The sequence below is a fragment of the Grammomys surdaster genome, unplaced genomic scaffold, assembly GCF_004785775.1.
Source record: "Grammomys surdaster isolate TR1022 unplaced genomic scaffold, NIH_TR_1.0 260, whole genome shotgun sequence".
NCBI classification, from domain to species: domain Eukaryota; kingdom Metazoa; phylum Chordata; class Mammalia; order Rodentia; family Muridae; genus Grammomys; species Grammomys surdaster.
This window is the reverse complement of record NW_021604701.1, coordinates 130,183-153,752: the sequence shown is the minus strand read 5'-3', so window position 1 is coordinate 153,752 and position 23,570 is coordinate 130,183. Positions and strand designations below refer to the sequence as shown.

The 23,570-nt window shown below is 40.4% G+C and overlaps 1 protein-coding gene and 1 long non-coding RNA gene across 4 annotated transcripts in view; one reads left to right on the top strand and one right to left on the bottom strand.

Moving 5' to 3' along the window:
• The window catches only part of Hdac8 (histone deacetylase 8), a 208,540-nt gene that overhangs the window by 170,963 nt on the left and 14,007 nt on the right, over window positions 1-23,570 (bottom strand). The window contains exon 5 of one of the 3 annotated variants that reach the window (XM_028775800.1): window positions 22,725-22,834. The exons of the other annotated variants lie outside the window; for them this stretch is intronic. Within the exon in view, the coding sequence (XP_028631633.1) occupies window positions 22,786-22,834 (49 nt within the window). The 3' untranslated portion in view covers window positions 22,725-22,785. Of the gene's footprint in view, window positions 1-22,724; window positions 22,835-23,570 lie in introns of those variants that run through there. 3 annotated transcript variants of the gene reach the window in all.
• LOC114627888 lies at window positions 6,285-16,611 on the top strand. The gene is made up of 4 exons (XR_003712414.1): window positions 6,285-6,418; window positions 10,371-10,474; window positions 15,654-15,709; window positions 16,577-16,611. It is a non-coding gene; the product is annotated as an uncharacterized LOC114627888 (long non-coding RNA).

The window sequence follows — 23,570 nt, the reverse complement described above, 5'->3', positions numbered from 1 at the left end:
TGTGTGTGTGTGTGTGTGTGTGTGTGTGTGTGTGTGTGTGTGTGTGTTTATATAGTTACAGCATATATGGGAGTCTTAGCCCTGATCTCTTAAAATTCCTAATGGCAGCAGCATTATGTCTCTGGGCTTTTCAGGATTCTAGACATCCCCAGAGGAGTTCAGTAAATCTTTGTTCAAAAATCAAACACCTGGGTCGGGGGAAGCAAAGAGTATTTTCTTGTGCGTCCACTTCTAGACCACAGAGAGCTAGCTGAACCTGTCTGCCTGTCTAGCCAGCTCTAGCTATCATTGACTAGAATAGTACCATAGATCATGCTTATATTTGATGTAGTCAATGAATACAGAATGCGGAGAATATGTGCTTTCTTTCTTCTATATTCAATGGCTGGAGACTACTAAAAAAAAACCTTAAGAAATGCTATAATAAAAAACATCTACTAAAGATTATATGCATGCATGTATGTATGTATGTATTCATGTATGTATGTATGTATATATGTATGTATATGCATACACATATAAACAAACATACACTGAAACAGCATTAAAGGTTTAGGATGTAGCTCAGTAGTAGCGCACTTGCCTTAGGATGTTGCTCCGTCCTCAGCACTAGGGAGAAGGAAGTAACGACAATTAATTCTGCCTACAGAGTAGGAAGAACACCAAGAACACCATGAAGGAGACAGTTAAACTGTGCCTCGAAGGAAAAGCAGCCTTCCAGGAGAATAGGTGTGTGGGGTATTCTAGAAAAGCATGGGAAAGCTCAGTGGAGTTGTAAAAAGAAGAATCAGCAAGGGTAGGTAGCAAGGTGGAGAGGAGGCTGGACTGCAAGGCTGAGTGCAGGAGTGTCTGGACTTGGACCTTGTGTTCAAAGGGTAATTGATATACCTAATTTATAATGCATGTACAGCTCCATACTGAAAATGTGCAATGCAAAGCGGATGTGTTAGTTATGGAATTATTATACAAAGTCTATACTGTTTCGAGAATTAAAAAACAATGATCAAAATTATTTTGGAGGGAATGGTGTTGATTATATTTTAATTAAATAAATTAAAAGAAAAAAGAATCAATTTTATAGCCTAGTATGATGGAACATACCTACAATCCTAGCACTCAGAGACTAAGGCAGTTTGAGACCAACCTGAGCCACATACTGAGGCTCTACAATGACAATGACCAACGATGATGACGATGATGACGATGACAACAAGCAAAATTAGTTTTATGAAAAAAAGTGAATTTTGGGGGCTGGAGAGATGACTCTGTGGTTAAGAGCACTTGCTGCTCATGCAGAGGACCTGGCCTCTATCCCAGCACCCACATGATGGCTCAGAGCCATCTATAACTACAGTTCTAGGTGACTATTCAGTGCCCTTCTTCTGACTTCCGAGGGCACCAGGTATGCATACTGAACACATACATACATGTAGACAGAATACTCATATACATATACTAAATCTAAAGGCAAGAAAAATGTGAATTCAATGAATTCCAGAGCCAACTCTGTTTTTCTATTCTTTTCTTTCATTGATTAGGAAAAAAAAAGTGTTGATTTTTCAGGAAATAAACCACTATCATTCCTGGTCACTAAAATACATAATAGGCTCACCACGAGCAGCTAGTTCTGATTCTTTCTTTTAGAAAACAGCTTTCCTGCTTCTCCACATCCAGTCATAGAGGAGTCTTACCATCACACTGAGGAGCATGCCACTTCTCAGCAGTCACTACATTTTCTTTCTTTCTGTACTCAACCCTGCCCTGGGCCAGGACAGAAGTACCTCTTGTGGATAGTTCATACAAACAGAACATGTAATTTGGGGTCTTTATGACTAGCTTCTTCTTAACATAGTGTTTTCTGCCACTGAGCCCTCACCCGTCATTGCTTTTATGACTGTGAAACTATCCCATTGTGTGGATAGGGCACATGATGCTCATGCATTTGTTAGTTCCTATATATTTGAATTGTTGAACTATTTCCATCTTTTGGCCATAGTGAACACTGTGGTGTATAAACTTCTGCATGTGTATCGTGTATATATCTTTAGTGCTTTCATAGCAATGGGGTAGAAAAGACCCCCTTAGGAGTATCATTTTTGGATCATATGATAAATCTATATTTAACTTTTACAGAACTACCAAACCGTTTTCCAAAGTGCCTACACAATTTTACATCCACACCTATCATATATGAGGCTTCCAATTTCTCAATGACCCTGTAAATGCTTGTTATATTTATCTTTAAAAAAACCCACAACTATCCTAGTGAGTATGAAGTGGTCCATCTGGTGGATTTGATTTGTATTTCTCTAATGACTTATGATGTTGGACATCTTTTATGCCACTATTGGTGACTTGTTTGTCTTCTTTGGAGAAATATCTATTCAAATCCATTGTATGTTTTTCAATTGTTCTTTTTATTGTTAAGTTGTATCAATTATATAAGAACTTATAATATTTTTCATACTATATGGATTATCTTTCTATTTATTTGAAGATATCATTTGTACTCTAAAATTTTTTACTTCTACTCTTGAGATAGGGTCTCATTCTGTACTCCGGGAAGGTCTTGAACTGGAAATCCTTCTACCTTAGAATCCCCAGGGCTAGGACTACAGGCCCATAGTACTATGGCCATTGACGTTTGTTATTTATTTATGATATTAGGGATTGAACCTAAGGCCTTGCATATTCTGAGTAAATGGTCTACCACAGAGCTGTACCTCAATCTTTTATTTTGAGGCAGGGTCTTGCTAAGTCGTAACTTGAATTACAAGTCTGTGCCATGGTGTATGGCAAATTTATTTTTTCTTTTGCTAGTTTTAGGGTGGCTTTTGTTGTTTGTTTGTTTTGGGTGTTCTAGCTAAGAAACTACTTTCTATCCCAAAGACATGAAGAGTTACTCCTAAATCATCTGCAGAAAGTCTTAGGGTGTTAGACTGAGGTCTTTGATTTGAGTTAACTTCAATATAAAATGTAAATTAAGAGTCAACATCATTCTTTTTCATATGATATCTAGTTATTCTAGTACTATATATAGAAGAGATATTGGTTTTCTTCAGTATCATCCTCAGTACCATGATGAATATCAAATGACCATGGACATCTAACTTTTTTCCTTTTTGTTTTTCTGGTAGGGATTGAACTCAGAGTCTTCTGCATGGTATTCAAGTACTATACCTCTGAGCAGTTTTCCTGGCCCTGTCTAGCTTTCTTTTATTGTTTTGAGATAGGGTCATGGTAAGTAGCTCAGGCTGGTTTGTAATTTGCTATAATAGCCTAGGCTAGCCTGGAACTCAATATGTATTCCAGGCAATTCTCAAGTCTAGCCTTCCTGCCTCTGCCTCCGGAGCACTGGGATTCTAGGAGTGTACCAACACCCCCAGCCTAGGTTTCTTTAACTTTCAGTTCTACTCCACTCATATGCCAGCAGCAGGTTGGTCTTATTACTGCAGTGTGTAGTCCTTCGGTTTCCTTCCAAGGACTGTTGTGGGTATTCTGCATCCCCTGCATTCTCACATGAATTTTAAGATCACGCCAATTTTTGGAAGGAAAATCAGGATTCACTAATGAATTCTATCAAACAGTTAAGGAAAAGGTAATACCAGTTATCAATAATGTTTTCCAGAAGGGAAAGGAAACCAAGAAAACACATCTCAGTTCATTTCATAAGGTCAGTATTATTATACTGATCACACAAAGACAACCACAAGAAAACCCACAGACAGATATCCCTTATAAATGTAGAAATACTCTACAAAATAACAGCAACAAGTATAAGTGAGATGATTAAATACCATAACCAAGCGGGACTTATCCCAGGAAAGTGTTTAGTTTAACATCTATAAATTAACAGAGTATACCATTTCACTAGCACCAAGAATTAAAACCAAATTATCACTTCACTAGATCTAGAAAAAGCATTTGACAAAATCCAGTACCATTCCAAGATACAAATACTCATTAGGAGTAGGATATATCCTTAGCCAGATAGAGGAGACCTACAAAACTCAGATCTAGCATTGCATTTAAAGGACAGGAGACTGTATACTTTCTTCATAAAATAGGAACAGACCAAAGATGCGTAAACACGCGTCACTTCTACTCAAGAATGTCAAGGAGGATCTAGCCAGGATAATTAGGCAAGAAAAAGAAAAGCAGGGCCAGCAAGATGGTTCAGCAGTTGCACACACGTGTTGGTGCTGCCAGGCTTAATATCTGAGCTCAATCCCTGGATTCCACTAAGTAGAGGGAGAAGCCCGACTCCCTCAGGTTGTCCTCTATCCTCTACACAAAACTGGAGGCATGCTCACACCCAAATAAAATGAAGTAAATGTAAAACATTAGAAACTGAACATGCATAATATTGTATATAGTAGCAAGAGTAAAATCAGAAAATCCTACTTATAATAGTATGGATAGAATAAAATATATGGGACTACATTTAAAAGTGGGAAAGGATATACTATGTAAATTATAAAATGTTGAAACTATAGTGCAAATAAACGGGGGAAGTTTTAATTCTTGAATACACGTTCTCAAAAGGCCTGGTTTCGCAGTCAGGGATGGTGCTTCCAGAACGTGGTGTATGTTGATTATGAAAAGATAAAGAAAATAGTTGATGCTTTGCTGATGTGGAAGATACCCTTTAGAAATGTATTCACTTCATATATTTTGGATGTTTAACTGCAACTAGCAAGAGGCTCTGCAATGCCTTTTTATACTTGTCTACCATTTTCTACAGAACTGTGCTTGTTGATCCTTCTGTAAATTTCCATGGTTGTTGTCAGGTCAGGAGAAAGCCACTTTCCTAGCTGTAACCGTGGCGTTGAAGAGCTCCCGCACCCAAGCATGTAGCGGTTACTGCCCAAGGCTGTCCTTAATAAGGTGCACTCATATTTTCAAACAAGGTACATTTTTTTCTATTTACTTCCAGTAGCAGCTGATCAAACCTCTTAAGCTGTTCTGGGAATGTGGTATTGGTACATCTATTGTTGCTTCATTAAATGATGCCATTTGTGTCATTATGGGTAATTTCTGTTTGAGAGGAGAGATGGCTACAAGGAGATCAGCAGCAGGGGGAGAACTCAACTGATTGGTCAGGGGTGAGCTGCACTAAAGAGAGAGGTAAGATGGCTTTCTCAGAAATTAGCAAAGGCCAATTTTCACTGTTATTTTCTCTTAAAAAGAATCCTTTGCCCATCTAATTCTAATGTGTAGTACCTTGCTCTCCTCTCTAGATAGTGCTCGAAGTCCTGTTTTTTTAGGCTTTGTCCTACATGCAAATCTACAAAGCTCATATGGTACCACACAAGACACAGAAAACAGAATTCACCGAAATCCCCCTTAGCGTCTGTGAATGTATAGACTAGTTATTATAAAACATCTGCATTTTACAAGTAGTAATACCAAGGTATGCTTTGTGATAGATGTGTTCCAGAAGAATCATGTGATAACTGATGACATCAGTCAAATCTTAAATTCATCAGGGATGTTAATTTAAGGCACTCAGTAGGGAAATCCAGTCATAGTGAAGGGTCCCTCTATAAAATGAATGCTTGTGGCCATAACTTTACATTTATCATGTGGCAAGTAGCACGTCAGTTTTTTTTCTAATTTCTAGACTTTTCTTAAGTTGGAATATGCCTGTATATGATTTTTAAGACAAAATCACCATTGGAACACACTTGCTTTCGTTTCCTATCTACTGGACATAAGGATTTAGAGAAGAGGACTCAGTGTTGTATGTATTAAAATTTTTCTTACTAATTTTCATACAATGTTCTTTCCCTCCCCCAACTCCTCCCAGCTCGTCCCCACCTCCTACCCATACAGTAAAGCATCTATGCCAGATAAGCCTTGTCCTCGTACTGTTTTTGTTCTGTACACAGATAATGATTACTGCTTCATGCATAATAAACATTTTCTGCAAGGTAAGGCGTGTAACAGCCATAATAACAAAACAAAACCCTGAAAATGAAAATAACCAACCCAGTAAGATACACACACACACCCCAAAAGACAAAAAACCAGACTCCATTTTGGGCTGGCCAGCTATTCTTGGGTCTGTCCTAGAGTATGGTTGATATGCCTAATGACACTCCATTAGAGGGAACTCGTTTTTCAGCTCCCAAAAGACATCTATTGCACATAGTTTCTTGGCGAGTGGCGGGACTTTGTGCTCACTTTTGCAGTGCTGGCACTTTATCTGGTTTAAACCTGTGCAGGTCTTGTGTGTGCTGTCATCCTTTAATCCCAGTACTCAGGAGGCAGAGGCAGTGGATCTCTGCAAGTCTCAGGCCAGTCTGGTCTACAGAACAAGCTCCAGGACAGCCAGAACTACATAGAGAGAACATGTCTCATCCCCTGCCCTCCAAGGATCTAGGGAAGGAAAAATAAGTGACTGCATCACTGTAAGGTAGGACTGGTTAATGTATTATATATTCCAATGTTTCCGTGTGTAATATCTGAGCCTTTCTATGCTATTTTCTATGGCTCATTCCTACCCCTCTTCACTACCTGCGGTCCCATTCGCATGGCTGTCAAATGCACAGCACTTGTGAAAACTGACTCAATGGCTTTTACAGATCAACTTTTAGTATTTACAACTGATTGTTTCCTCTCCCAAAGCGAATGAAAAACCAGAACTCCTTCTTTTACTTCATTTCACATTTATGTCCAGCAAGTTTTAGAGATGTTTATGTTCTATAAATGTAAGATAGAAACTGGGATAGGAACCAAGAACCTAAGTCTCTTTGCTTTAGTTTCTTTTCTGCCACAAAATTGCTAATCTAACCTACTGCTTTCAACAGGAATGTTAGCACAATATATTTAAAATATATTTATCAAACTAAAAAAGTATTACCTATTCTAATTATATACTTCATATTTTTCTTTAAATGAGACCCAAATTCTGATTTAATATAGCTAAATAAATCAGTTCTATGCACACCTGGTTCTCTCCGCACAAAATATGCATGTACACAAAACACAGGCACCTGATTATGGGAAATCAGAAATTAGGCCCACATAATGGATTTTCTTTTAACCACCCACTCGACATTTATAGTCCACTTTAAGGGCTCCATGCCTAGAATTGGCAGCTCTAGGAACAGTGAGATCAGTTTGTCTACAGTTGTTCCCAACCTTTTTTGGCTCTGGTACACCTACACTTGCTTCCAAAAATATACCCCACAGTCTGGTGCTCAATGGAATGAAAATCTTCCCTGAGCTAATAGAATATAAAACAGAGGAGGGAACAGACATAGCTCTGGATTTCCGGGTACTCCGTACAACACAGTGAGGCAAAGCAGCAGCAGAAAGGACATGATTGGTGCAGCACCCGGAGAAAAGGGGCTTTCAGCTGTTTCCCCTCAACTATTTTAGGATAGACTTACATACATTGATCTCCATCCACCAGATTGGTCTTCTTTGAGACTGAGGATATGGTTTTGAAGAGATGGCTAGCTAAAAAAAATGGTGTGGCCAGTAGTACCATTTGAGCATATGAAAACTAATGGGTTTATACAAGCTCAAAAAGCATGCTTTGGACCTTACCTGCAATATATTGTAACTACCTGAGTTAACTAGCTACAGATACTGCCTGGAAGAAAACCGATTTTTAATCAGAAACAAAAATGCAATCGAGGACATAGCACAGATAAATCATTCAGTCTCAGTGACCTGCCTTCAATATTGAGCCTATTCCAAGTTTTGGTCAATAAGAGGCAAAGATCCTTTATTTCTCTGGGCATTCAGAATTGTACATAATTTATACCACTGCTTTCAATAATTTTATTTCTTGAGAATTGAATCCCAACAATTTATGTCATAATTCATGTAATTAGCATGTATTTCTTAGAATGTTTTTTACTAAATTTTGATATTGTTTATCATAAAATTTCTTTGCTTTTGAGGGCAAACAGAAGTCTTTGAAGTTAACTAACGTTGCCTTCTTTACGAATATAAACGTATCTTGTAGTAAATTTACTACAGGGGAGTCCTGCAGGATATTAATAATAAGTATTTAGCACCCTCCATGATACTACTTACATCAGTAGGGCTTCAGCCTTCCTAATGCTACAAACCCTTTAATACAGTTCCTCATGCTGTGGTGACCCCAACGATAACATTATTGAAAACCACTGGCTTAGATGAAACCATCATAATCTCTTGCAGAGAATATGTTGGAGAGAGCCACGTGTCTGTCATTCCACCACAGCATCCTTCATCTGCTCTCACCTGTCTACAATACATCCTATATTGTTAGAAGATAAAAATGCCTTTGTGGTGAGCTGGAGAGATGGCTCAGTGTTGAGAGCACTGACTGCTCTTCCAGAGGTCTTAGGTTCAATTTTTAGTGGCTCACAATAGTCTGGAACTCTAGTCCTGGAGGCGGGTGGGAGATGATATGACGCCTTCTTCTGGTCTCTGTAGGTACTGCATGTACATGGTACATACATACAGCAAAATTAAAAACTTTAATTTTGTAAACTAAAATTGATAATCTTATCATCGCTATGCCATTAAAATATATCAGACAAGACCAGTTTTAAACTCCTCTCAATTTATGCCTTACTTTGATTTTTCCCCTAGTATCTAGAACAATTTAAGGAGCCATATCCCTTAATTCTAAAGTAGCACAGAAAACAAAGGTTTTTGGAATTCTAACCAAGGACAGTTAGGAAGTAAATGTAGCTTGCTGGCATCCCAAGTAAGTTAGTAATATCAATTATTTAAGAATCTGTGTGCATAATTAGGTTAAAATTTGAGGACATGGGTGTGTGTGTATGTGTGTGACTTTTACTTGGTGATAATGATGAAAGATGGAATTAGTGAAATATCCAAAGACAGGCTGCAGAAGAAGTGTGTGATGGGAAGCTGGGGCCACTGCTGCTCTGTGTGCCACCATCTGCCTCTTCCTCTAGAGTTCCGGGTTCTTTTTCCAGTTAAACAGAAATTCAGAATGAGAATTCTTACTATTTCAGACATTAGCAAAGTAAAAGGTCAATCTGTCACAGATACGGACTTTGTATCTACAATCTCCACTTAACTTTCCTGAGACAAGGTGATGACAGCATGAGCTTGCTGACTGTGGAGAACAGAAAGGCTTTCTCCAGAGTGAACACTGGATTTAAGAGATCACAAATGGAAAGCTATTCCCCCTCCCCTAGCAAGGAGCAGCTCCAGGAACTGTTGGGAATTAATGTTAAAATAGATGCCAAAGGAAAAATTAAATTAAAGAAAAAGATGCTAAAAACACAAAAGAAGAGTTGGATCTCTCCAGCTCCTTGAAAAATAGATAAATGAATAGATTAGAAAATAGATAAAATAAACTAAAAAAATATACCATATTAGTAATATGAGCAGTACTGGTGAAAACTGAAATTCATAAAAACCAAAGAAAGTTTGAGAAGCTTCCAAAGGCAAGAGGAGCCTGGGCATACATACTGACTAAATGTATGGTGGCCTGATTGGATCTTAGTACTGAAAGAGAAAGAATTCAAAGGCCAACTTAGCTGACATCTGAATAGACTATGGTAACATCTGTGCATCAGTATTGGCTCCTTAACTGTCACAAGTGTACCATGCTCATGTGACATACTGATAGCAGAGGAAACTGTGTGGGAAACTCTGTAAATACCTTCACATTTTTTCTAATAAGTAAAGTTTATTAGAAAATTCTATTTTTAGGTCATTTGAAATTATCCTATTAATGAAAAATCCCTAAAACTGAGGGTACAACTCAGAGGCCTAAATTGAGGGCAGTAAAAGACTTCAACCATGAGATGACAACAGGTCAAGGAGTCCACATCCCTTAGGAGGCCAGCACAGATAGCTCCAAACCCAGAACTGAGATCCCTTCAGAGACCGTCCATAGGGTCAATGATTATGAAGACAACAAAGCAGTCTGCTAAACTTTGCCCATCCCAAACAACTCTAAAGCACACTGTAGACAGCAGGCTTCTCAAGTAATGCAATCTCTGTGTGCAAAAGTAGAGCTAATGATTTCCATGGAATCAAACAAGCTCAGGAAGTAGGGCCTTTATCAGCTGTCACTGGTCCAGGAAGTGGAGTGTGGGGGGGGAAGGGGGAGGTACACAGGCCAGTCCAAGCAACCACCCAGCTTACTCCTATGGTCTGATGCTATCATTTACAAAAGTAAAGTAACAAACTCCATGACTCTTGCTCTTCTTGCCTAATGATTCTTTAAAAACAAAGTACCATGAATATAATCTTTATTAGTAGTTTATGAACTCTGAAGGATTATTTCTCAAGGGAAAGCAATCTGACCACAGTTAATTAGAAAAGCAGATTTCAAGGTGACAATATGCTGATTCTAAACATTCATCCTTCCATTCAAATCACAGATATTTATTAAAGACACACGAAAGAAATCAGTTCAGGAGAACACTCTGAACTGATGGAAGAGTTTGGATGACGACTGGACCAATAAAGAGAAAAGTGAATGAAGGTAAGAGAACATCCTTGCTTGACCTTGCGCTCCCTCTAGTGGTCTCTTGGTTAAAATGCAATGCTTATGTAACAGCTAGTCAATGTAAACTCAACTACACTCTGAAGGCTTATCTAACTTTAGGATTACACTAATCTCTTTTCCCTCTCCCCTCCTCTGTCCACCCCAGCCTCTCTCTTTCTTCCTCTCCCCACTCTCTCTATGTTCTGATCATTTCATTCAATCTGTTAAGAGATTGCCATTGATTCAGCCAACATATATCGAGAGCCTACCTTGATAAGGCATTAGCTAATGTTTACAGTTTAATTATTTTATGTTCTATTTTCTAAACATCGACAATCAATCATTTGATTGGTAACACCATGAGGAACACTCACCCAAAGGACTAGAAATCAGTATTTCCTACTTTTGTCTTTCTGCCATCTCTTTCAACTTTCACACTCATTTGTCCCTACAGACTTTTTTTATTGAAGATTTGCTATTTGCTGCATATAGTTCTAGGCAGTAAGCTACAGCTATAAGCAGGGAGGCCCCACTGAGAATGTGGTATGCAAGCTCCCTCCCAAAGGGAGTGAGGTGGCATTCTTTGGGCAAGGAAGAAATAGTAATGGCAAGGGCAAAGGCCTGAGGGTGAAGAAAGAGATGAATAGTGTACCAAGGGAGAGGATACAGGAGTATTTGATAAGGATGAACAGACCGCAGCATGGACATTTTTTGGTTTTACTCTACATGAAACAAGGAGACAGCCAGTCAATGCAGTGTTACAAGCAAAGGAGTGAGAGGATCTGATTTATGTCGTGAAAGGCTCACTGTGGCTGTTCTGCACAGAACAGATCAAAGGGACAAGGCTAGAAGCAAGAACTCTATCTGGGCAGCTGCTGCAATACAGCAAGAGAAATGTTAGTAGCTCGCACAGGGAGGAGGAATAAAGACACGACAGACTCTAGACATCTGAAGACACAATTACTTTCTTTTAAAAAAAAAGTATCTAAGAGATCAAATATGAATCGTGAACAGAAAGAGTCAAGAATGACCCCAACATGTTTGGCTTCATTGATCTCTTAGCCTTCTTGTCTTCCATGGTCCTAGCTCAGTAAGCTCTACTTCCATCATTCAGTGGCTTTTCTAAGACCAAAACACCAAACTAGTTCACGTTCCAGCCACAAAACAACTCCACAGGCCCAAGAACCAAGCAGTCAGATTTACCCCAGCAACGGCCCATGTCCTGGTACCAATCTTAGTTTCTTTTCCTGATGCTGTCATAAAATATGCTGACAAAAGCAACTGTAAAGGAAAAGGGCTTTATTTTAGCTTATAATTCCAGTTCAGCGTGGTGGGAAAGAAAGCCAAAGCACCAGGAGCTTCAAGCAGCTAGTCACATTACATCCAGTCAGAAGAGGAATGAATACACACTGCCTCTTAGTTCCTGTTCTCTATTCATATAGTCCAAGGTCCTCTGGGAATAGTTCTGTTCACAATTAAGATGGGTCTTCCTACATCTATTAATGTAACCAAGAAATGTCCCCTACACACAGGCATGCCAGAGGCACATCTCCCTGACAACTCTAGTTCCTGTCAAGTTGATTTAATGTTAAAATAGTAATCGTTACAGTACCTCTATATTTTTATGTGTAACTATATGTGTGGACAGTGCACATGAAGGCCCAAGGTTGACATCTGATAGCCTCCTCCTTGTTCTCCACACTGTTCACTGAGGTGGGGTTTCTTACTGAACACGGAGCTCACGGATACAGGCTACCATCTCTGCCTTCTGAGCACTAGTACTATAGGCAGGCTGCCACGCCTACTTAGCATTCACATGGATTCTGAGGCTCTGAACCTCTGTCCTCATGTTTTGGCAGCAAGTGTTTTATCCACTAAGCCATCACCTTAGCCTGCAGGTGCTTTTTGATTGCTGTTTCCAGTTTCAGCTGAAAACATTTTCTACCTACTTAGACAAGGAACTGGGTATTTTTGAAGTTCCTTTTTTTTTTTTTTTTTACCCGCAGCAGTCAACTAATTACCCAGGGGCATTTATTTAGTCATTGAGACAGGGTCTTACTACATATCCCAGGCTGTCACGTTTACGGCAATCTTCCTGCCTCTATCTCCAGGTACTGTAATGTTAGGCATGTGCCAACATGCCTGGCTGGTTCACCGAGTTCTACTGGCAATGCCTGCAAGACCGCTCTCCAGTACTGTCTTTCCTTTTCACATCTGCTGCTGCTCTCTTTGTTCATGCTTTTCATGACCTCTTCTCTGGCCACTGAACAGAACGCTATGATCTTTCTGCTTTCATCAGTAGGAATGGGCAGAGTGGTCCGGCAGCTCCAGGGTCAGGAGGTGGGTACAAAGGAAGGGACAGGGCCTAAGTCTTGGTACTTGGGCACACATATAACATTATTACTGAAACAGTGTCTGCTGCGGTCCACCAAACTATTTCTTGGTTAACAACTCTGCCAGTAAATCAGACAGTAGACCAGCTGTGAACCTGATAGAAATCTGGCCCTCTTCAGTGGTACAGCTGTTCTCTCAATATTCTATTAAAATAAACAAATAAATGGCCAAGACAGCAACTGCTCTCTCTTTCAGATTTTCATTCCTGGTGCTTACTACAGATGAACAATGAACTGCACCATAGACTAGTGAGAGGTAAGAGTGATCACAGAGGAAGGGCAGAGCTTAAAGGAGTAGTTCTGACGTAGGAAGGCAGTAGGTAGATGGCTAAATGTCACTTCAGGTATTTCTGGGGCCAAGTCCTGCAAGCTTGGGCCTAGAGGAATGGATCTCTGCTGAAAGGCAGTCAGGCTGCACTGCACGGCTGAAAAATCCAGTTAGCGGAACTCATATACAACTTAACAGCACACATTGTTTGGTGTGTCGTATGTACTGGCTACTGCTATTCTTTATATGCTATGTATATTATCCCTTCTGATCCATCTGCTCTGTGAGATAGGTACTATTGTCATCACCATTGATATGTGAGGAAACTGAGGAACGAAAGTCTAAGCTGCTCAAGGTCAGTATAGGAGGTGACATAGCTGCAATTTAAACCTAGACAGTGGCTTCAGAGTCCTTATGTTTAAGCCTCATGTTGATGGAAACCAACTGAATGTGCCCTTGACACTTACTTTTACACACGCACGCACACACACACGCACACACATACAAAGTTGTCTAGGAACTTCCCTGGACCGTTGATGCTTGCAGCAGGCATAAAAGCCATATGCTAGAGAAGAGTGCTGGGATGAGTTGTGAGTGATGGCTTCTAGAGTCTGACTGTCATGTTACGTGTACCTGCCAGCTCACAGCTGTGGGGAGGACCTCGCAGGTGAAGGAGGCAACAGCACCTAGGATGGACTAGGCAGTCAGTAAGGGGGGGGGTTCACCAGTAGTTTAAGGGAGTTGTAGATGGAGGAGAGAAAATCTTCAATGAAGTTGATTCTAACAGCATCCCAAAGGCCTGGAGGCTACCTTGGTCTGCTTTGTCTCAACTGGTAGAATCATAGAGACACACAAGAGGTTATAGACCATATGCAAGACAGGTAAAAGATTCTCAGGGCCCAGAGTTCTCAAACAGTGTTGAGCCTCAAAAGAAACAGGAGGGAAACTGGTTCCAAATGAGTATGTTTATGCTACAGCTCTCAAATGTCTGATTTAGGAATCCTCACTTGAGGAATAATGTGCAGGTGGTTTGCCGATACTCCATCAGGTCATATGCAAAGTGTGATTGGCTGTGTGGGCCTGTTAGAGGAGCAACCAGTGGGCACAGGCAAGCCCCAGGTCTAATAGAATGGTGCACCTAGGAACATAAACCTTTGGGCTGTACCACGATAGACTTGAATCTTTGTGTGCTACAACTGCTTGCTGTCTATGCTGTTGCTGGAGGTAAATGGCTAATTAGGCTGGAACCATTTCATTTGCCTCCTGATAATCCATGGTCTCCAAGTGTTCTCTTGCTGCCCCAGGATGTAATGGTCTGAGCTCTTAATACCAAGCTGTTGCTTTCCCTTTAAAGGAAGCACCTATCTAGCTTTCAAGTTGTCTTGATCACTAAGAACTCTAGTTATCATGGAGTAATAAACCTTTGTTGGAACCAGCTTCCTAAAGAATTGGTACAAGGGCAGGTATCAAAGTACTCAGGTCCTCCTGGGATAGGATAGTACCCCTACCCTGCAAGTTGATGATATTAGTCAAGATTGTAGGCTATCTTAACTACTTTTCAATTACTGTGACAAAACACGATTACTAATGTAACTTATAAAATAAAGCATTTAATTTGGGGCTCACAGCTCTGGAGGGTTAGTCGATGACCATCATGGTAGGGAGCACGGCAGGAAGCAGACACGGTGCTGCAACAGTAGCTGAGAGCTTACATCTGATCCACAAGCATAAGGCAGAAAGCCTAGGAGTTAGCCTGGGCTTTTGAAACCTCAACTCAAGGTCTGCACCTAAAGACACTCCTCTTCAAACAAGGCCACACCCCCTCCCCATTCCTAAATAGTTACACCAACTGAGGACCAAGTATTCAAATGTATCATCTAAACCATGACACAGACCAAAGTAGAAATAAATGAGGGCCTTAAGTTACTAGAAGGCCTTTTTTGTATGTGTGCTTGAGGACTAAATGGGTCTAAATCCTCTTTCTGTTCAGAGGAGAGAGAATGGTAAAGATGCACAGGTATCACAGAGCTGCTGATGTTTTCACTCACCCAGGAAACTTCATTTCACAAAGTTAACATCTAGCTCATGCAAACTCTGGTGCGCACGTACACACATACACACACACACACACACACACACACACACACACACACACACAAACACAAATGTAGCTCAGAGACACTCTTTTTATTCCTGAGGATCAGGCCTGTAAAATTGCTACAATAATCACTGCATTAGTACCTAGACCAGAGAACCTAGCATCACATTAGGAGAATTTATAAAACCACTGCCTAGAGAACTGCATGTATTTGAAGAGGGGGGCCAACATCTCATTTGCTAGAGGAAGGCGGGAGTGACTTCTCTCTTCATTACCTTTTATCTTTCTTGATCTAGATAAGGTCTGTGAAGGCCACAAAATTATGAATTGATTAGGCAGTTCCAGATCAATGGAAAGGATTTTCTGGATAGTGATTACACATTATATTGATGGAAAGACTCCACTTTTTTCTTCCAGAAAGCAGTTCAAGGCCAAGGTGAAGAGAGGGAGGATCTGATGAAATCTGCATCAAGGTACCGTCCAGAATTATGGTTTTATAGAAGGCCTTGGTGTGAAGCTCAGAGAGCTCGTTTGCTGCTAAAGCCTCAATATCAAGGCTGCTAAATTGTCACTATTGTTAATTATAGGATGGCTCGTAGGATACTCGTCGGTAGTATCTTTATCTGCTTCAAAGATGTGAGTCAGATTCTAGTAGAATGAGAGGTTGGTTGATAAAGGGAATTCTTTGTAACATTAGGCATGAAGTAGGAGGGTAGAGAGTTGCTGGTAGCTAAACCCTGAAATTAAACTCTGATATGGATAGTGTAATAGTCTAATTTCAGCCACAGGTAGTGTATACACAAAGGGAAATGTAATACCAGGCCTGCTTTCAGCTGCACAAGCAGTTAGACTTACTGGACCAAGGACTGAGAGGTTGCCTAAGATGCCTGAGTAGAATCTAGTGTGCATATGATACACGACTTTTATCCCTTATATGATGGGATCTTTGATATACTCTTCAATGCAATTATCACATTTAATCCTTATAATCCTATGAAGTAGATAATATTATTACCTGCAATTTATAAATGAGGATATGGAGGCACAACGCAGCTCAGATTGGCTCAGCATTCTTAGGTGCTGAGGTCAGAATAGATGGAACTTGGATTTGTTGTGATACAGTGTCTTCCCCAGTTTTGTACGGACCACAAGAACGTGCCTCATCCACTGGAGGATAGGGGAGAGTACCATAGGAACAAAGCACACCTCAGCTGGTTGTTCTTCTGATGGCCAGCTTGATAGTTTTGTCATGGAGAAGCTGGCCCCTTATCGACTGCATAAACATCAATAGGCCTGTCTGGCGGCTCACTGATTTCTATGGTAATGTGCTTATTCTGCAGGTGTCAGCATGAGAAAAGACTGAGTGACAAGGGACAAGGACGTGCCATCTATGGATGAAATAAGGTGTGTGACTTTGGTGGGGAGATGATGTGACATCCAGATCTCCTTTTCACACAGTTTTCTACATGTTGGTAAGGCCAGAGCTGAGGAGAGGCAGGTGGAGGAGGATGGTTGGCGGCTATGGTAAAAAGCTCTGTTGTATACAGCTCTTCAGGGAATTGGAACTATAGTACCGTCACTTTCATTCACTCCATCTGATGCATAAAATGATGAGGCTACTGGGACTCCCAACTCTTACAGTTTGAACTTAACTGGTTGGTAATATGAGCCAGAAGTCTCACTCTACAAAGCCTGGAGAGCTTGCCAAGCTTCTGGCTCTATCATTCACTGCCCCCAAGTGGAACACTTGGGAAACAACATCAGCCCGCACAATCAGCTAGACAGTGATCTCTTTCTTTCAAGAAAGGAGGCAAAGAGGCTGTGTGGCCAGGTATAAGCCAGAAGTGTCATGTAGTCAGAGGGCAGAAGTAAAAGATGGCTGAGCTGTCCGTGTGGGTTTTAAGTGCACTGTGAGATCAGGATGAAGGAAGGCATTGCAAGCTGAAGTGCAGAAGCAAACAGAGACAGGCACACCACCGAGGTGGAAGGGCGAGGATTGGCTGAAGGCACCGCCCCAATGTCAGTGTTGAGGAAGTTGAGTCACTATCTTGTGCCAGGTTCTAATAATCCTGGAATTGTTTGCAAGAGTAGGGCGAGTTCCATTTTAAGGAAATCTGGACGTGACAGAGTGACTTCCTAATGGATTGACTTCAAAAGAATCTAATGACTCAAAGAGGTCCATGGGCCGAGGATCTAGGAAGGCAAGAGTCACTATACACAGCAGCAGGCATCCTGGCAGGCCTCTTCTTTTGCTAGCAGGCAGTACACACACATTCCTGTCACACTCATCTGTGACTGCAGTCCAGGCAAGCCTTCAACTCCTGCCTCAGCCTCCCAAATAGCTGAGATTACTAGATTACTGTTTGTGCCGCCAGGGGTGACTTTCCCTGGCAAAATTGACCTGGTTCCACTGTGTGATTCTGATAAACATGAAGCCCTTCAGGAGTTTCCCACATCTCTGCCCCATCTTCCATCTCTGCCTACTTCACACATAGCTCCCAGTGCCACTGGCATGTAAGGCTCCCCAAGGACTCCCTCCCTGCTTTTGGGGTCCCTTTTTGGGATGTTGATTTTCACATCTTATTTTATGCTGCTCTGCCTCTGTAATGCTGCTGGAATACCCTTCCTCTACATCTTTGGCTGTCTGACCCAGCCTTTTTTACCGAACCCCCTTCCTGATCTTCACATCTCTGAAGTCTTGCTTCTCAACCATTTTTCTCTTTTTTGTGCCTGGTTCCCACTCAAGGATCTCTTTAAGATAGCTTTTCTTAATCATTTCCTCCTGCCATGAAATTTTAATATCATAGATACGCTGTACATCTGTTTATATACTGAGTCCCTTTGGAGGACTATAAATTATGATAACATTTAAAGTTATTTCACCTTCAGTAATGACCTTTTCCTCCTCTGGGACATCATCGCTTATATGGCAAATGTATGTAGAACAGGCTCAAATGTAGCTACTCCAGTATGTCTTTTGAGGCTCATTTTCACCCTTGGTTACTATGGTGAAAGTCATTGTTGAGACTATTCCCTCTCAAAATCCTATCATAGACTTTTCTTCCCCACCCCTCCCACTCTCTCTCTCTCTCACTCTCTCACTAGCTTTTTCTTCCCCCCCCCCTCTCTCTCTCTCTGTGTGTGTGTGTGTGTGTGTGTGTGTGTGTGTGTATTGTGAGCATGAAGTCCAAGTCTTCAGACATGTCAATCATGTGCTCTGCACTGAGATACACCTCAGTTTCCCTTTAATAACTGCCATTCCACAAGGGCCGGTATTTGCTGTATTTCCCACTATTCTATGCATTCTTTCCAGGGCAGTTGGTCTAGTTCCTTGTTTTTAATAACTGCCCATGATACTATTAAGTCAAAAGCTGTCATTCCATTGAAGATGACTCCCCTTAGCTCCAGCCTCTTGCTGTTATTATAAGGGTGGTCTATAGACTAGGGATGGGCAGCACTGCTGTGAGTTTCTGTCAATGTAGATTCCCAGGTTCTATCCCAGTCCTCTTGAACCAGAGTTTGCACTTTAACAAGCTCCCAAGATATTCTGTATGCACACTAAAGACAGAGAAGCCCAGGGTGGTGTCCTATTACCAACTCTCTAACAGATGTCAGTAAGATAGAAACCCATCAGTCCTTGCGTGCACTTGCCGATTCTCCAGATGCAGTCACCTACACACAAAGTCCATGCGACCCACCTCTTCTATGTCATTTATGACTAATTGGTCACCTTTCTATCTGCTCTACCACTAGATGCCCCTGACTGTGCTTCCTCTTCTGTGCTGATCACTACTGCTCTTATCTGTTCTTAGGTACATTAGCATGGCAAGCCCTAACCTGTGTGCCTGCCTGCAGCCTCTATTCCCTGATTCACCTGCCAGCCTCAGTTAGAATGGGTTTCTAAGATACAAGTCTGACAGAGATACATAGTCTTGGCTACATTCCTTTCAATAACTCTTCAGTGTCTTAAGTGGGGGTTCTTAGTCTAAGTGATGGTTCTTAGCCTGGATCCGGAACAGGTTTTAGGAAACTTTCTCAAACTATGAGGAAAATTTTGTGCTGTATACATTTTCCAAGGACAAAGAAACAGCTTTCATTGAATTTTCTGAGACGTTCAAGGACAAAGAGTTAAGAATCACTGGGGGAAAAAATGATCAAGCTTGACAGAGTCCGAGCTATTTAGTTTGGCATAGAAAGACCATTCCAATCGTTATCACTTCTGGCCACTTGTCTACAGAGTCCATGCTTTCAGGTTTAATAACAGTCTCGGCAGTCCCTGCAACTCTGCCATCTCCGTGCTTGTGCGCACACTTCCTGCAATAATCCTGGGGTGACACACACCTCCTATGTGGTAAAGCCTGGATTTATATCTAGCTCTTACTTCAGAGTTCATGGTCATTCCATTCTACAGTGGCATGACAGTTTGCATTATGACTTAGTACTCAAAAGTACAACCAACCCCTACCCGAAACAAGGTTCATGCAATTCTCATACATAGATCTCACATATATATTATAGATATCACACATATGATATATATAATTGTTACAGTCCACTAAGTTATTAAAATGCTCCATTAACGAGTTGCTGCACTATAAAAATAGTGCATATAAAAAATGCTGCACTAGTCCTTTGCTGATACAGGGAGTTTTCATTACCCAGAAGTAGTAATAGAAAGGTTTCGGGATTTCCTAGGATTTCAAAAGCTATCAATGTGTTTGATAGTGAACTGACCACTTACTGTCTGTCCCAACTCAAGCGGCCTTCTGAATTATGCACTAACACCCAGTCCATCCATCCATTCATTTCTGAGTCTCCTAGATCATCAGATATAACACCTAGCAACAAATTTATCACAGAGTAAAGTTACAAGCCATGTATAAAATGCAGGGTATCACGAAGTGAGCACACACACACACACAAACCCCATCAATATGGTAAGCTAATTCACAACTGAAAAGGAAGAAACTCAGCAAGGACCATGATTTTTCAGTGTAGGTCAGAAGGGACTATTGTGAATACTGAGTTGATTAAAGAGAAGCTCACAGGAAAACAGATACTCCTTGAATACCCTGGCCAAAATCAGCTCTTAAGAACCACGGTGCAAGAATCTCAGGAATTCAACACACTACCTTGAAATACCAGGCAATTTTGTCAAAAAAAAAAAAAAGATCCTAATAAAAAATACACCAATCCCTGGGATGTCATTTGTTAGGGAAACTAATATATAGTTTTACTCAGGACTCAGTTTTATGAAACTAGACAAAACAAACATATGATTCTCATTATTCCTCCTGGCATCCTAATTATCTACCTAAGAAGACTGTGCTCATTCATTATGCACTCTACAATCCTTCCATCTCCAAAAGATTTCTTCTTATGTGTGTGGGTGTTTTGCCTGCATGTGTCTGGAGCCAGTACAGGTCAGAAGAGGACATCATATCCTCTGTAACTGGAATTATGGACAGTTTTGGGCCATTATGTGGGTGCTGGAAACTGAACCTGGGTCCTCTACAAGAACAGCAATTACTCTTAATTGTTGAGCCATCATTCCAGCCCCACCTCCTTTTTAAAGATACAGTCTCAATATGTAGCTTAGGCTGATTTCAAACTTGCCATCCTCTTGCCACTGCTTCAAAATTCTGGGATTATAGGAAGGCACTGCCATGTCATGTTTTAGTATGTCTTTAAAATGGATTTGCTTAGTGACCGTTTGTCCAGTCTCACTTCCCTCGAATAATAAGAACCTCGTATATGCTTGTTTCCTTCCCATATGACATATAGCAAGAGCTTAATGTCTGTAAATGGAATGATTTCAATAGAATCTAATTCAATCAGCATATGGAAGAACTACCTGAGAAAATGTCCTATTCTTTAGTTTGAATCACAAAACTTTGTAATGTTGTCTGGACTTCTCTTCGGACTGACCATTTCACTACTTAGAGTTCTCCAGATGCACCATACTTTCCTGCTGCCATCAACCCTGCTAGGCAACTCCTATCCTTACCAAGTGAGAAAGCATGACTCCTTTCTCATTACATACTACCGTGCACATGACTACAAGCACACACACACTCACTATACCACATCATCATTGCCTCCCATGTATAGAAAAAAACATAAGTACAACAGGGAAAATAGAGGAAACAGAAAAAGATATGTGTATGTGCACACAAATTTTAAATGGCTTAAAAATGTGTATGTTATGTGAGTTTTAAATTTTACCTCATGCAGAAGTATATAAAATATATACCCATACTACATGTGCAAAGCCAACAATTTTTGCTGTACTTTAAGATTTTTTTCAATTGTACAAAAATCTTGCAGGAGTATAATCTAAGTGAATGAGTGTATGTTAGAGCTATCCACCCTTAACAAAAATCTGACGTTATATGAAGGACATTTTTCCTAATTATGAAATCACCCTAACCACCCAATTTTTGCTTTTTTGAGACACAGTCTCACTATGTAACCCTGGCTGTCCTGGAACTTACTATGTAGACCAGGCTGGCCTCGAACTCACAGAGATCCACCTGCCCTGTGGCATTAAAGGCTTGCACTGCCACATTGGACTCCGACCACCATTTTTAATGGTTATATAATATCAGAGAGAGAGAGAGAGAGGATACTATCTGACCATTCACTGTTGACTGTTTAGCTGTCCTTCCTGTTGCCTTTGGAGGTGTTATAGTAACTGAGAAAGTATCACGTATCATCATCCTATATACACTTACCATTTGTGGCGGGGGGGGGGTTTAGTTTCCTTAGAATAGATTATCAAGAGTCATCTTAAATTTGGCAGGAAGGAAAAATATATATTTCAGTTTCAGTTTCTCTATGTGATGTTAATTTTTAATTATTTGTTGTATATTTGTGTCATTTTGTCTATTTATGAAATTATGTTAAACTAAAGAGTTTAACTCCCGGCTATATTTGCCCTGTTATTTGCTTCTTTTTATTTTGCTAAATTTCAGCCATAACAGCAGTTATCATCTCACTACAAACCCTTTGAAATCATGTGGTGGCACATGCCTGTAGTTTACAGTACTTGAAAAGCAGAAGCAGGAGAATCACTGCCAGCTTGAAACCATCAATGAGTCCCATGCCAGCCAGGGCCACAAAGGGAGATGATGTCTCAAAATCAAAGACACTCCTGCGTCACTCTGCCACTGTATAGTGACCAGTGTGCTGATTCCCACTGCTTTCCTCACGTGTGTGATGAAGTAATTACAATGTGCATATTATTTTAAATCTCACTTTTAAAACATATTTTACTCAGGGCTAGAGAGATAGCGCAGTGGTTAAGAACACTGTCTGCTCTTCCAGAGGACCTGGGTTCAATTCCCAGCACCCACATGGCAGCTCACAAGTGTCTGTGACTCCAGTTCCAGGGGATCTGACACCCTCACACAGACATGCATGCAGTTAAGTCACCAATGTACATAAAATAAAAATAAATTATTTAGAAGTATATTTTATTCTTGAAATGCCCTATAATCTTCATAATCACCATTACACATAATACATAAGGGCTTGAGATATATGTAGCTCAGTAGTACAGTGTGTAGGAAGCAATGTAGGAGGCCTTGGGTCCAGTCCTTAGGAAAAAATGCAGAAAGACAAAGCAAAAATTATAGCAAGCATAATATTTCATGGACTAAACTTACCATTCCTTTATTCCCTGGCTGCTAGATGTATGATTTTTTTTTAACATTCTTTCAAATACAGGCTTAAAAGGGTTTTGTGCATTAAATCTGTCTATCTGTAGTACTGGGAAGAGAAGGGAAGGCTTTGCACTTGCACAATCTACCAATATCCCCAGCGCCAAGTTTTTTTGTTTGTTTGTTTAGCTGGTTGGCTGGTTTTTCAAGACAGGGTTTCTCTGTGTAGACCAGGCTGGCCTTGAACTCAAGAGAGCCACCTGCCTCTAGGATTAAAGGCATGGACTACCACCACCACCTGAATGCACAAAGTTGTTTTAATTTGAATTTTTGATTAGTAATATTTTTCCCATCTTCTAATTGCTCTTATACTCTCTTATAAACTGTCTATTCATCTTCTTTCACCATATGTCTTTTTATACACTATAAAGCATGTGGCCTTAAATAATACAGGTCTACTACACCTTGTTATATTTATGTTACATGGGCTTTGCCAGTCTGTGTTTATCTTTTATTCTTAAAGTGGCTTAAAAACTGGTATATTAGTTTTTAATTTTTTTAGTGTCAGATTTGATCTTTTTCCTCAGACTATTTCCTACTACTTCCTAAACATAGAAACCTATTCCTTGTTAGAAGCTTGATAAATATAGTCATCCATCCTAGTTTTAGAACT